At 41.8% G+C, this 15,174-nt stretch overlaps 3 protein-coding genes across 7 annotated transcripts in view; 2 read left to right on the forward strand and 1 right to left on the reverse strand.

Annotated features, from left to right (window-relative positions):
• The first annotated feature begins 504 nt into the window (after positions 1–504).
• LOC110506722 (protein LSM14 homolog) lies at positions 505–7,914 on the forward strand. 2 transcript variants are annotated; one of them, XM_021586541.3, is made up of 9 exons: positions 505–1,046; positions 1,493–1,656; positions 1,772–1,919; positions 3,230–3,409; positions 3,630–3,704; positions 3,897–4,076; positions 4,255–4,426; positions 4,568–4,847; positions 5,068–7,914. In XM_021586541.3, the coding sequence occupies exons 1-9, from the start codon at positions 926–928 to the stop codon at positions 5,089–5,091; spliced, it is 1,344 nt and encodes a 447-aa protein (XP_021442216.1). In that variant the 5' UTR covers positions 505–925; the 3' UTR covers positions 5,092–7,914. The 2 variants fall into 2 exon arrangements, with proteins under 2 accessions (XP_021442216.1, XP_021442217.1); XM_021586542.3 differs by having other exon boundaries at positions 711–1,046; positions 5,071–7,914.
• Positions 7,915–9,970: 2,056 nt separating this feature from the next.
• ss18l2 (ss18, like 2) lies at positions 9,971–11,279 on the forward strand. Its single transcript, NM_001165107.1, is given in 4 exon segments — positions 9,971–10,134; positions 10,331–10,407; positions 10,948–11,028; positions 11,149–11,279. Coding segments are annotated over 4 exon segments (258 nt in total). The 5' UTR covers positions 9,971–10,065; the 3' UTR covers positions 11,180–11,279.
• Positions 11,280–11,600: 321 nt separating this feature from the next.
• Positions 11,601–15,174, reverse strand: part of LOC110506723 (granule associated Rac and RHOG effector protein 1) — a 45,073-nt gene continuing 41,499 nt past the window's right edge. For all 4 annotated transcript variants that reach the window (XM_021586545.3, XM_021586543.3, XM_090222603.1 and 1 more), the window contains 4 exons: positions 14,366–14,531; positions 13,933–14,070; positions 13,715–13,790; positions 11,601–13,532 (listed from right to left, as the gene is read on the reverse strand). In XM_021586545.3, coding sequence (XP_021442220.2) covers positions 13,215–13,532; positions 13,715–13,790; positions 13,933–14,070; positions 14,366–14,531 — 698 coding nt within the window. In that variant the 3' untranslated portion in view covers positions 11,601–13,214. The remainder of the gene's footprint in view (positions 13,533–13,714; positions 13,791–13,932; positions 14,071–14,365; positions 14,532–15,174) is intronic.

Raw genomic sequence — 15,174 nt, forward strand, 5'->3', positions numbered from 1 at the left:
GGGTGCAGGGCTGTTGACCGTGGTAGGGTTAGCCAGGTGGAAAGCATGGCCAGCCGTCGAAAAATGCTTATTGAAATTCTGAATTATCGTGGATTTATCGGTGGTGACAGTGTTTCCTAGCCTCAGTGCAGTGGGCAGCTGGGAGGAGATGCTCTTATTCTCCATGGACTTCACATCAAATATAGAGTAGCATATGGTCCCTAGGACATATTCTATTTGTTGTCAAAGAGATTTTATTTTGACACTTGCCACAGACACATCTGGAAATATTTAGTAGACCAAATAATTTAATGTGTCAATGATCTCTTCCATCAACATGTCCCCACCAGTCAAGGTTTGTTGCTGCGGCTAGCTGTGGCTGGAACTGCTGGAAGGACATTTTGTTACATGAAGAAGATTGCAACTGCACCCTAGTCTTTATTGCAGATTACAGTAAAATAAATTATACATTGTGGAAATTGCTTAATTAAACAAACGTTGTCTTTTTATGTATTTTTGTGCATAAGGGTTGGGCGAGAGAGTTGGGCGATAAGATATCCAGTGGCAGCAATGAAAAATGTACATAAACTCTAGTTGGCAGTCTCAGATCTAGGATCAGTTTCTCTCTCCCAATCCCAGAAAGTATCCAGTAGGGCGAGAAACACAAAACTAAATTTAGACCAGTAATCTTTGAAAGGTAGCATGATCCCGTGAAAACTCGCGATATTTACGGTTTACAGAGAGGATTTCCCACCATTCTATGCGGTGAGGCAAGGCATCATATGAAAACGGCCATGTCGTGGTGCTAACAAATTGGTGGAAGAACGAACGGGCAATATTCTTTGTTAGAAGTGTACAAACAGGACTAAATAAAATAGCTAGTTACTTGCCATATACTTTTGTAATATATATTTATTTTCCACACTCAAAGAAAAAGGAAGACGGTATGAGTGGAGGGACGCCCTACATCGGGAGTAAAATTAGCCTAATCTCGAAGGCCGAGATTCGTTATGAAGGAATTTTATACACAATTGACACCGAAAATTCGACTGTTGCTCTCGCCAAAGGTAAGTTAAAACGTATACATTGCAAAAAAATAAGTCGATAAATTGAAAACACCTCACTTTTTTTACTAGTAACGCAGTGCAGGCATTTAGTCTGTCACTGTCAAATTGTTCACAATGCTAGTTAGCATAGCTAGTAGTTAGCTTTGTCGAATGCTTATTTATGCTTGTGGCAGGCTAGTTTAAGTTAGCATAGCTAATTTAGCTAGCCCGTTTCACTGCAAACGCCCTGGACTGTTTCATTCATGCTTTGTTGTTGCATAAATTAGTTGACCGGGTTATCGTTTCAGCCAACTTGCATGATTATTTAGCGGTTAATGTGGTGATGGGAAATCAGATCCTGCACGGCGTTTCATTTTGTTAATACTAGACTACAATGAATAGCAGACAATCAATGATAGTGACACTGTTGTAATCTGTCTCTGTCTGGTATTTGTTTATCCAAACAGTCCGCTCCTTTGGCACTGAGGACCGCCCTACTGACAGGCCAATTCCACCACGAGATGAAGTCTTCGAGTACATCATCTTCAGAGGGAGTGATATCAAGGATCTGACTGTTTGCGAGCCACCGAAAGCCACCAGCTCCCTGCCTCAGGACCCTGCCATTGTTCAAGTAAGCAGGACATTGCTCTAGTCAATGATGATTCATTTGTAAATGTATTTGCTTTTTTATATATTTAATAATAGTTCTGAATGTGGTTGTTCAACATTTTGTTTTACTTCCCCAGTCCTCTATTGGATCCACCAATGCTCCACCCCCATCATTCCAGTCTGTGGGATCATATGCACCCTTTAGCAGCAGGGCTCCTGTCCCCCCTTACAGCCAGTTTAACCCAAGCCCCCTGGTGTCCCAGCAGTTTGGAGTTGTTGGTGGAGGTTGGTACATTCATCTTGTTGCTTCGCCATTCTATCATCTCTGAGATGTCTGAAATTAAGAATGATCTTGAAAGCTCTTGTATTGTCAGTGTGTAATGCAATGCTGTTGGAACTAGTCCTTTTTCTTTAGCATATCTGCCTCTCAATATCATACAATTTTATGTGGTATGTTGCTTGCAGTTAACATCAGTGGAGCACTGCACTTCTTGCATTATTATAATCACATCCCTGCCTAGCCTTTGATCACTCAGTTCCATTACAGTACACAAGTAATTGGATGATTGTGTCTTCTGTATGGGGGAGTTTTTGTTAAGAAACCCAACACTTGGTCTGAACATTAGCATGCATCACTTGCGGTACAGTTTTGGAAGCATAAGGGTCTTATCTTTCATATCAGAGATAAATTATTAAAGAAAAGGTTACATTTTTATAGGGTGAGTGCTCCCATACGGCCATATCTCCATGTTACAGCGCGTGTTTACGGAAGACAGAGGAACCACCTGTGCAAATTGGCTATCTAGCATGCTCCAAACACCTGTGTGTAACTGAAGAAGGCTGCCAGAAACGTGTCACTGAAAAATACTGTTGGCTTCAACTGTGATAAAGCTGGTTAAAACAGCAAGTGTGTATTTTGCAGTTGCGAAAAAAAAATTGATGGTGAAGTGCTTTATGTTTCTAGAACTGTATCGCAGTTTAGAATACATTCATGTTTAAATTGAGTGTTTGGGGCTCCCGAGTGGCGCAGTGGTCTAAAGCACTGCATTGCATGCAGTAGTGCTAGAGGCGTTACTACAGTCCCGGCTTCATATCCCGGACTGTGCCACAACCGGCCGTGGTCAGGTGTCCCATAGGACGGTGCACAATTGGCCCAGCGTCGTCAGGTTAAGGGAGGGTTTGGCCGGTGGGGCTTTACTTGGCTCATTGCGCTCTAGCGACTCCTTGTGGCTTGGCAGGTGCCTGCGGGCTGACTCCATCTGCTAGTTGAACTGTGTTTCCTCTGACACATTGGTGCGGCTTGCTTCCGGGTTAAGCTGGCGAGCGCGGTTAAGTGGGTCAGGTTTTGGAGGAGGCATGTCTCCACCTTCGCCTCTCCCGAGCCTGTTGGGGAGCTGCAGCAATGAGCCAAGATCGAATAATTGGGGAGTAAAAAGGGCTCAAATAAAAACTAAAAATGGTTTGTGTGTATGTATATGTTGGCTGCTGGAGCCAGTCTTCCTTTGAATATATCATATACGGTCCTTGGACCTTGTAGGAGTAATGGTAGGCTCCTTAAGAGTACATCTTGGGCTAACCCCTGCCTTGTTCTCTAGGTCGCACCAGTCCCCAGCTGGACCCTCTGAGGAAGAGCCCTTCCCTGGAGCAGGCAGTGCAGACTTCCCCCACCACTGCCCCTGCACCAGTGGGACAAAGGAGCCCAGCTGGCCCACCAGCCAGGCCCATCACTACCCCGGGCAACCAGAAGCCCCCAGACATCCTGGAACAGAGGAGGGGTGAGGCTGGAGGGGGAGGCTGTAGCCAGGCTTGGCCTGAATGTCTACAATACACTGCTGTCACACAGACTAGTCTATATTGCCTGTTTAGAACAATTGCTTGATCACCTAGCTCTAAGTGAAGCACCTGGCCATATGGCTTTCTAGTTTAAAATAATGTTGTACTTGACTGATATGCCCAAATAATTGTGAGTTTGGTCCTTTATTTTGTACTGTTTAGGCCCTGAGGTTCAGAAAATACCCAGACCAGATTCTGAGCAAGGTGGTGGCGACAACCGGAATAACCGTCAATGTGGTGAGTTGGTTCTCATTAAACTACCAGTGTACTTGTTAACCTGTTAAAACTCTCGCCCTAGCTTCTGTTGTATACTGCCTTACTGGTATTAATGTGTCCATGTTTTTCTGTCAAGATAAGATCTACATGGATTCAAATTATCATCTAAACGCTACTTTGTTATTGTCGGACTCTGCTGTCCTGTCTTCCCAGCCGGTGGTCCTCCCCCTCAGCGCCGTGGTCGTGGAGGTGGTCACCGTGGAAGAGGCCGCTTCAACCCACACAGGGACGGTCCCATGAAATTTGATCAGGACTTTGACTTTGAGACTGCCAACGCTCAGTTCAACAAGGAGGAGATTGAAAAAGAATTTCAGAACAAACTCAAACTGAAAGGTACTATTTGTAATTATTATAGCATGTTCCATGCAGCAGTTATGTCATGGCCTAGCCTGGGTTCCTACCTGAAATCCCAGGCTGCCACTGTTTTGGATATTTTGTGTACTTTGTATCCTCTTAGCTTAATCCAAATTTATGAAGAAAATTGTTTACCCCCTTTAATTGTTTAACATAGATGACAGGCCTGATAAAGCAGAGAAGGCTCTTAATGGAGATGAGAAGGCAGATTCTGGAGTGGAGACACAGAACAGTGAAGGCAATGCTGAGGAAGAGGAACCTGTGGTGGCCAGCGTTTACTACGACAAAACTAAGTCCTTCTTTGACAACATTTCTTCTGATGATACAAGGCATGTCCCTTTTGCTCTCTTGACCAATTTTTGTATTTTTATTTATGTGCTTTGTGGTATTGATAGTCTCATACTAATGGAAATCCAAAGCATGTCGGTAGGTTCGTCTTTGGCATTAAAGGTCTCATTTTGTATTTACAGGAAAGCAGCTGAGCGATCTGGAGGTTCAGGATTCCCAAGGAGGCAGACTTGGGCTGAGGAGAGGAGGATGAATTCGGAGACCTTTGGCATCCCACTGAGGCACAACCGAGGCCGGGGAGGCTTCAGAGGAAGTCGTGGCGGCATGGGCTTCCGTGGGGGCAGAGGGCGTGCCATGAGCAGAGGTTCCTTTGGACCCCCCCGTGGGGCCCCACCCGGCTTCAGGGGAGGATTCCGAGGAGGCAGCAGAGGTGGCCGGGAGTTTGTTGAATATGAATACAGGGTAAATCATTCCTTACCATTTTGGTTTACACCACATTTAAAATTGTTGGTGATTGTTATTATTCAAAAGTTAAATGTACATGTGCACACACAACAAAGGACAAGACAACCTAACATCGCACTTATGATGCAAGTGAAGTTCCATATGATGCAAATCTTTGTCGCCATATTAAAGGCTGGTTGTGTGTTCACAAGTCTAAACATGTTTTGCTTTATTCCAGAAGGATAACAAAGTGGCTGCGTAGTGCACCAGAAAGACGAATCCATCAGGAATTGTAGCCCTTCATGGTCCAGAAATATTTGTCCAAAATAATGAAGACATACTCTGTAAATTTGCCACCAGCACTGGGGTTGACTGCTTGATTTCAACGGGTGTGAATGCAGCTTCTTTACAAATTTCTTTTTTTTCTCTCTGAAAAATACAACAAAGGAATATGTGCTTTTGAAAATTTGAGTGTGGTTTGATATTATCCAGTAATCAGAGGGACAAGAACTTGTGTAAATACTGTACTGCAGTGGAATTATTCAGTATTTTTGCATCTATTTGAGTTTCTTACTAAAATTGTATTTGATAATGTTCTGTTGTGTAAAGATGAATGCAGAAGAACGCTGATACTGTGAGTACTTTGATCCCTGAAAATAGCTTTATTTTTTGGATATATCCTGCAATGTAACTTAGGAGTACTAAAATGCTACATAGCCTGCCGGGTCACAGTTTTTGTTTTTTATATTCTCCTAGTCTATCTCAGTAGCCATTTATCCCGTGTTTTGACGTTCTGCTGTACTTTGCCAAGTTTCTTAGTCAGATAAACTCTTGTGGTGTTCCTGCTAAAAGACTAAAATGTAAATGTTCTTGGGGTACATCAAGTAGATAAGTGGTTTAAATCATAGGCTCACTTTTTTGTAGAGATCCTGCCTTCAAATTAAGGTAGTCAGTTCACACCTTTAACATAAGCTATTTATACAAGATTGGAGTAGGTCGGACATCCTGAAAACACTTTGTATTATGGAGCATTTTCAGTAATCGGGATCATTCGTTTTATAATCATATTGAAGGAATGTATTTTCTACTGCATCACGCTGTTATTTCTGCCCCAAAGATATTGTGTGGTTGCCACTTAACTTCTGGTTTTAGAAATGCATATGAAATTAATTGATTCAGAGCTGTTGGGAAGTTTTCTCTACCCCCTCTAATAATGCCCAGTGTATCCCAACATCCGCTAATGCTGGTTGCCAACTACAGGTCGTGTTGGAAAGGACTGCAGTCTGTGATTCAGTGATGGTGTGCGACGCACATATTTGCTCTGGCATATTTTTGTTAAATGTAGTGTTGGTGACTATTGCTCTTTACTGTAGTCAAGGGAGGCTTTTCTGCAACAATCATGACTGAACATGGAGCATCAGTCATTAGAAATGTCTATCTAGCCTTCTCCATCTACCCAGTGCTTGAATATGAATTGAATTAGCTGCCATGTTTTAACTAGCTGCTTAACAAGTGTCTGGAGTTAAGTCATTGTTGACCTCTAAATGTTTGCCCTGCAAGAGAAGATGGCTGGTTCTGACTTAGACTGCTGTGTAAGCAGATTGGTCTTGTCCGCAGTATGGAATGGGACTGGGAGCATTGGGCTACTTATTCTGTTTCAAAACAATTTGCAGTTCAAGTGTTACTGATGTATGTTAACATTTTTCTAGCAGACTGTCTTTCTTTACTTGATGGTCTATTGGCATGCTTGCCCTTGTATTGTGTTGCATCTAAAACAACAATCTGGTGTGCTCAACTCTAAACCGAAAGATGCTGGTGTTTTTGTTTTTCGGTCCCCCTAATGCAACTTCAGTGAAAAATTGTCTCATTCACCAGCTGTATGGACTGCGTAGTAGCCTTGCACAGAAGTGATTCTCATGCAAGCTTGTTCTGAAAAAAGAAATTGAGAACTGCCTATCTATTTGTTGAAGTGACAAAATGTTGGAGAGTAAGGGCTGTATAACGTAGGAAAAATCTTCATATTCAGCAATAATATTCTGCACAGCTAGGGTTGGGTATAGATTTATTTTGTTTAAGTCCAACCACTAAGTTTACATGAGGTTGAAGGAAACAAATGAAATTCACTTGTTGGAAGAAGTTTGATACAAGAAAAGTAGTGTAGTTACTCCAGGCCTTAAAACCAATCTACTAAGCTTCTGGAAGAATTCCTAGTGATCTAATTCCAGCATTTGTAATAAACCGCATCGGTGCTCTAAGCTTGCAATATTTGTCCCTTTCCCCATGCTTGGGGAAGTCTATTGAGCACTGTTTATTGTCCAGTGCTAGCAGTTTGGAGGATTATCCATAAAATCACACCTCTGGAAAAGATTCAGATTTTTTTTATGGGATATTTTCTTTTTGTCTGTAAGCTACAGGGATGTGAACTGGATGTTTAAACCAGCAGAGAATGGGGTTGGATTGTTTCAGATATTCTCACTTTTTGTCAGTATGTTTGGGAGTGAAGGAAGGGGGATTATGTATTTATCTTTAAATTGACCTACAGTATGATGACAATATGTAACATGTACTATTTGAAAACACTACAAAATAAACCTGATCTAGATCATAAAAAAATGTTGGGCAACTAGGCCAATATATCCTGTAGTTCATAAATGTGCAGTTTTACTGAATTGTTGTACAGGTTGATAATACAGAGCAATGCATGGCAGCCTTAGCCTTGTAGGAATCACCCTGATCTTTGAGCTTGTGAGATCAAGATGGCTTGTGCGAGGCTATGGCAGCCTTGCCTTGTGATAGAACACAAAATAGTGACTCCGAACAAGGATTATACACATGAGCCTGGGCAGTTGCAATAATCACATCGGTGTCAGGTCCAGAGCTAATTTGAGATTTCAAACAGTGCATATTACCTACATATTACTGTAGTGTTTTGACTACATGAGTTACTCCTTCTGACCTCTGGAATAATAAAGCCAGATATTGTTTCTAAATAAAGCAGTTGAACAGCATGGTGTACTTCAATTGGGCCGCCCTATGCAGACAGGTTTTTACTCCAGATAAAAAATAAACAATTGTTCAATAACCATTTCCTTGTTTTTATTATATTGATAGTCAAGAGTTGCCTTCCAAGAATTGTGGACACTGCATGTTCTACACTACTCAGTTCACATATTTTTCAAGATTTTAGGAGAAATGTAATTATTGCGTTCTACCAAACCTTCCATGCTCATAGCATTTGTGTATGTCCATGTTTTATAATTACTCTTTAGGGCTCTGACTTCAGTTACTATTTGAAATATGTTTATGGTCTTTTCTAGAGAAGGGGGAATATGTATATGTAGTTTGGAAATCTATTTGAGTTATTTTTATAGACATGCTTCTGTGGAAAGCATTGGGTTGAGTTTTTCTGAAGTTTCAGTAGTTTGTTTACAAACATTAGATTTTGACATGCGCACTAGCACGGGCCTTGACTGTTTTTTTTTCACTTCACTCCCTAGCTACTTCTCATCCTACCTCCTTTCCAAAACAACTGGATAGATGAAAGCGATATAGCGGAAGCTATGTGCCCAAGAACACTAAGGTAACCTGCCTAAATGACTACCGACCCGTAGCACTCACGTCTGTAGCCATGAAGTGCTTCGAAAGGCTCGTCATGGCTCACATCAACACCATTAACCCAGGAAACCTAGACCCACTCCAATTTGCATAGCGCCCCAACAGATCCACAGATGACGCAATCTCTATTGCACTCCACACGGCCTTTTCCCACCTAAACAAAATAAACCTATGTGAGAATGCTATTCATTGACTACAGCTCAGCGTTCAACACCATAGTGCCCTCAAAGCTCATCAACAAGCTAATGGCCCTTGGACTAAACACCTCCCTCTGCAACTGGACTTCCTGACGGGCCACCCCCAGATGGTGAGGAGGCCCCTCCTGTACTCCTTGTTCACTCATGACTGCATGGCCAGGCATGACTCCAACACATTAAATTTGCCGATGACACAACAAGACACCCTATAGGGAGGTCAGAGACCTGGCCGTGTGGTGCCAGGACAACAACCTCTCCCTCAATGTGATCAAGACTAAGGAGATGATTGTGGACTACAGGAAAAAGAGGACCCGAGAGCTTCAAGTTCCTTGGTGTCTACATCCCGAACAAACTAACATGGTCCAAGAACACCAAGACAGTCGTGAAGAGGACACGACATGACCTACTTACTCCCTGTCAGGAGACTGAAAAGATTTGGCATGGGTCCTCAGATCCTCAAAAGGTTCTACTGCTGCACCATCGAGAACTGGTTACATCACTGCCTGGTATGGCAACTTCCTGCCATCCAGGACCTCTATACCAGGTGATGTCAGAGGAAGGCCCCAAGACTCCAGCCACCCTAGTCATAGACTGTTCTCTATGCTTCCGCACTGCAAGCAGTATCAGAGCGCCAAGTCTAGGTCCAAGAGGCTTCTAAACAGCTTCAACCCCCGAGCCATAAGACTCCTGAACACCTAATCAAATGGCACCCAGACTATTTACATAGCCCCCCACCCCCTTTAAGCCGCTGCTACTCTCGGTTGTTATCATCTATGCATAGTCACTTTTATAACTCTACCTACATGTACATATTACCTCAACTAAACGGTGCCCCAGCGCATTGACTCTGTACCAGTACCCACTGTATACAGTCTCGCTATTGTTATTTTACTGCTGCTCTTTAATTACTTGTTACTTTTATTACTTATTCTTATCCGTATTTTTTTTAACTGCATTGTTGGTTAGGGGCTCGTAAGTAAGTATTTCACTGTTGAATTCGGCGCATGTGACTAATACAATTTGATTGGATTGGATCAATTAGCCTATCCACAGGTTAGCAGGATCCTCCTATATTAGGGTAAGGGACAAGGGACGATGGATTGAAATTGACTAAGAAATCAACGAAAATCCGTTTCCACTAGTTACCACAGCCGCAAAGTCATGATGTCTATATCGTAATAAATCATAAAAACAAAAATTGACGTGTGGGTCATAATTTAAGGTTTTGGTTAGGCTTAAAATTAGTGATTAAGAAGATACATTGTAGAAATGGGCGGGGTTTATGACTTCGTGGCTGTGGTAAGGTGACGACCGAAAATCCCAGGCAGTACGAGCAAAGATGGTGGATGTCCTCTAGCTAGCTAATATTAGCACAGTCGTAGTCACAGCCACTGTCTAACGTTTGTCATTCAATGTAACTCAAAATGTCTGTTGCTTTTGTACCGAAAAGACATAGAGGAAAAGCTCAGATCAACCAAGAAACCATCCAAAGAGTAAGTAACGTTAGCTATCAGTTTGGTTATGTTAATCTGTGTAGCATTTAGCTAGAATGTTTACAACTGTGTCTAGCTCATTAGCTAGCTGTACAGCTGGTTTGTTATTTGGCCTACATTCTATCATACAAGGTGGTAGCTTCGGTAAACAAGTTTCCAGCTGTGTAAAAAGTTTTTCATATTTTCCAACTTTCAGTTACTGGACGAAAATGACCAGCTGGTAAGGTGCATCACAGAGTACATGCAAAAAGGACGCGCAATGGAATGTGTACAGTAAGTTCAACTTCATCCATATCTATGTGTTATTTGGTGATGGTGTTGGTGATGTCAACCCTTCTCCTGGAGCTATTGGGTTTGCAGGTTTTTAACCAGCTCTATATGAACACACCCAATTCAGAGTGGTGCAGCGTTCTAAGGCACTGTATCTCAGTGCAAGATGTCACTACAGTCCCTGGTTCGAATCCAGGCTGTATCACATCTGGCCGTGATTGGGAGTCCCATAGGGCGGTGTACAATTTGCCCAGCATTGTAAATAAGAATGTGTTCTTAACAGACTTGCTGTTATCTATGCATAGTTACTTTAACCCTACCAACATGCACATTGACTCAGTAAAATAGTAACTCTTAACTGCATTGTTGGTTAAGGGCTTGTAAGTAAGCATCTCATGGTAAGGTGTACACCTGTGACAAATACAATTTGAAGTTCCTGATGAGTAAATAATTATGGTAGGGCTGGAATAGGGTGCTGAGGAATAGGGTTGGCCTCCCTGCTGTGTTTTAACTACCATACTGTAAACAACTTTTCTCCACCAGATATCAACAGATCTTGCACCGCAACATTGTTTACCTGGGAACCATAGCAGACGCCAGCCACACTTGGCTCCAACCACAAACGTATGTTTTGTCCCTCAATGAAAATGCAAGCAGCTACATTCATTGCTTGACCGTTGTTTTAATTGTTTGTCGATGTTAACCAGTGACGGGTTGCAAATTGACTCAGATTCCAATTTTCAGATCCCCACCAATGGAGAGGCACCAACATTGACAGCCCAGAATGGACGTAAAGCTATCATACATAATAGGCAATTTCCTCTGAATTGATTCACATCATTTTATTGAAAATAAATTTTGCAATTTTTTTCCTGACCTGCTGTAAAGTAACACGATGCATTTAATAATTGAGTTTGGGCATATTGAGCATCATTACTCCCAACAGGTCAGTTCATGGGCAAGTCACCACCGGCATTGTGAAGTTTGAAATACACTACTAGGGGTAGGTAGCCTTGGACAATGGCTATTATATTACTGACAAGGGTTGCAGTTCAGTGGACTTAAGGTAAAAGATGTTACAGCAAAGTTCTGACTTCAAGCCTGCTAGTTAAAACCAGACACCACAACAGCCTACTAGGCAGCCTGTCACCCCTCATAAAAGGATCATGCATGAAGTCATAGAAAATACCACAATATTCAATTGCTAGTAGTTTTTATTCATTTTTGTTGCATTGCTGGTACACTTGATTCAGTTGCCAGCTCAAGAGAACAAGAAGCCAAGCAGTCCCCTTCATATCTTCTGTCAGGGTAACTTTTTTGTAGATGCCACTAGTAAACCATTTTGACACAGCTAAAAAAATGCTAACGGTTACAGTCCAAGGTCTTTAAAGATGTAAAAAAAAAAAGGCAGCAAAAGTTTGGGAAATAACAGACAATGCAACAAACCCTATATTTTGATTGTGCAAAGCACAGAACTATAAAAAGATATTTATACAGCAAACATCTCTGTAAACATGGTATGTTAGTTTTCAGAAAACATTGTCATTTCATAAATACAGGCAACATTGGCATCCGCAAACATCACAAAAAGTTAACATTCTGGGCCTTTAAATACAGCCCGTAGCCATAGAAACTGAAGAAACATGGGCAAAAAAAAATACCCTACACAATGTTTTAGTGTTTATAATGGTATATTTGGTAACCTTTATAGATATGGTGTAGTTCAACTCTGAACTAAAGAAATTAATGTGCCTTCACATCTTGGGGGGGGGGGGATTGTGTTAAGTAACATACAGTAATTGTAGAACATGTAAGAAAATACAAAAATAAGATTAATACTGTCAATATTTGTACATGAAAATATTGTATTTTAAAGGAACAAACATTAGGTTTGAGTTAGTGTCATTCTGAAGTGAACTGCCAATCGGGGAAAGAAAGGAAATGAATGCGCTTTTTGATCATAAAGACTTTCCCTAATGCTCTAGAGCTCATAACTTTATTAATGATGAATATAATAGACTTCTCTTCAGCACCATTTATCTTCTGAACAACACTTTGGTTGGAAAATATTATGCAAGTGCTATTAATACCAACATGGCACATAGCAGTAACTATATATCTTTGACTCTGTCAGTTGAAAAAGTAGTATTTTTTTTCAATTACACCTCTGCAATGATTATAATATTTATGCTGAGCCTGCTCAAAGCCTCTTAATAAAAAGTAGTAAATTATTATTTATATTTCAACTTCAGTAATTTACAAGCTATGGAACAGTAGATGTTAGCTGTAGTCTGAGTCATCTTACATGAGATTTGGCAGTTACAGCTATGTAGACAGTATACAATTCTGGGGAAAACTGGAGGGCCTCGTTTAGGGCCCACCCCCTAAACTCTTATCCCTTACACATTTTCAGAAGGAGAAGAAAAGTGGATGATGGCCGTGCATGTTTCAAGCTCATCTGAGGAAACAGTATAAACTTTATCAGGCAGACTAACTGCTGCCAGCATGACATGCATTGCTTACAGCTTTTACATGGCAGTTTAGAATGTCTTTTTCAAATAGGGGTTGTTTAAATGGAAAAATACATACAAAATGTTAAGCCAGTATGAACAATGCAATTTTGCCTGAAAACACATACAAAATGTTAAGCCAGTATGAACAATGCAATTTTGCCTGAAAACCTACTTAGACTGTTCAATTTAATGGTTATTCCAAAAGGGCAACATTACTAATGGTCACAGCGGAACTTGCTTCAGAAATACAGCTACAGGTATTCTACCATGCCAATGGACTCATTTGTTTGGTCTGTATCAGTACTGGTTAAGGTAAGAGGGCCTATGCTCATGTTTGATGGGGAAGGATTTAAAGCCCTTGCTGATGGGTTTGTGCTGTTGTTGCTGATGCTGCTGGGTGTAGGGAGAGAAGCCAGAGGAGATCCCAGTGGAGGGAGGGCAGTCACTGGCAGTGGACCACACCGGAGACTGCAACATCTGCATGGAATCACTCCATTGGCTGGAAGGGATGTTCATCTGGTACAGGGAAGAGCTTGGATTGGGCATGGTGTTGTGTTGAGTGTGAGTGGAGTGCTGCCATGGGGCCTTCGGCGGCCAAGTTTTAGTTTTGCTTTCCTGTGGAGTAGAATGGATGGAAATGGGAGTTGATCAATACAAGAGCTTTAGCAAAAATAAATAAAAGGGGGTAAATGTTAACATTAAATGATTATATTGAATCTCTTTAATATAGAGGCTTCAATTTTCTGGCCCAATTACTGTACTGCCCACAGAGTCTTAAGTACACACACTTTCCTTACCTGGTTATCATCTCCCAAGTGATGGAGGGGAGGAGAGGGAAGGGTACACACCTCCTGCTCACCACAGCTGTGTTTTCTACAGGCAGAAGAGGAGACATGAAGCTCTACAGCACAATATCGATAGTTCACATCATGAATAACAAAAACAGGTTGTAGGGAAACCAAAAGAACAGTAATTTACTATGGTGTACATTTAATACATGGTGACTCAGTTGTACCGTCTTTGTTTGACGGCTGCAACAAGATCAGGTCCAGAGAACATGGAGAACAGGCTGTCCCCATTGGCTGAGGACGTCTCATCACTGGAGCTGGCAGAGTCTCCCTGATTGGCTGACCAGCTGCTGTGGACCACCTCCCTGTTTCACATAAGTGGCATTCTCAGTCAGAACTACTTGAAAACACTGAACATCTTGTTCTTACCATTCTACAAATCAAACATCACTAAGAGGCATGTAAGATTGATTGGCATACTTTCTAGAGAGATGTTATATACAAAGAGGTGAATAAATTGTACTAGTAGGCATGTGTCATGTGAGATAGAGTGGTGTATAGAGCCTTGAATCAAGTACCCTGTAGTACTTTTGGCAGACTATATACAGCCCTATGTCATATACAGAGATGTTAGGTGTTGATTATGATTGGGGAACGTACCCCTCACTGTAGTACTCTGGGTGGGACCAGGTCCTGTGCTGCTCATCAGAGACGGGCCAGTTGCCGCGGGTGTTGCTGGGTCGACGGATGTGCTGCACCTGCCGTTTCTGCTGCATGGCCTGGCTGACTCCGGCAACGTAACGCGCAAACTCAGGGTCAGAGCCAACTGCATATGAAAGAGAGAAAACACAGTTCAGTTTAACATCCTCAGCTTTTCTGTGTGTGTGTGTACCCCACAGCTCAATCCATTCAGCCAGACTGTCTACCATAGCAGAAAAAGAACAATAGCCGTAAGCCAGCTGAACACAATGGCCTCTGCTCTGAAATAAAAAGAGTCTGCTGCACTGTAAAAACAGCAACTGACTTTGTAAATTCAGCATAACATTTAAAATTAGAACATCAGAACTTCTGGGGGGGACAGCTGCTCACTGTCAGAACCTACACTTACAGTGCATTTGGAAAGACTAGAGACGACATTTGGAGAGACTAGTAAGGTCCTGTAGTTCAGAGTTTGTGAAAATGTATCTGAATGGCAAATGTGGCTATAAAGGTTTTTCACTTCCTCAGGTTGCACCAGATAATGGCCGCTATTCATTCAGGAAATCGTATGGAAATCAGACAAACTAGATCATAAATCTTTGTCAGCGAAATATCACCACCCCAAATGGCTTTAATGGTTACAATGAGATTATGTAAGCACATCTCCAAACCACAAAACCCCAAGAAAAATCAAAAGCAACATATCCTCTCCAGGCATAATGACTGCAGTGCTAAACAGTAGTATTTCCTTTTTCCTTCTCGGTCTTTGT

Source organism: Oncorhynchus mykiss, chromosome 26, assembly GCF_057628025.1.
Source record: "Oncorhynchus mykiss isolate SJ-2025 chromosome 26, ASM5762802v1, whole genome shotgun sequence".
Classification (NCBI taxonomy): Eukaryota; Metazoa; Chordata; class Actinopteri; order Salmoniformes; family Salmonidae; genus Oncorhynchus; species Oncorhynchus mykiss.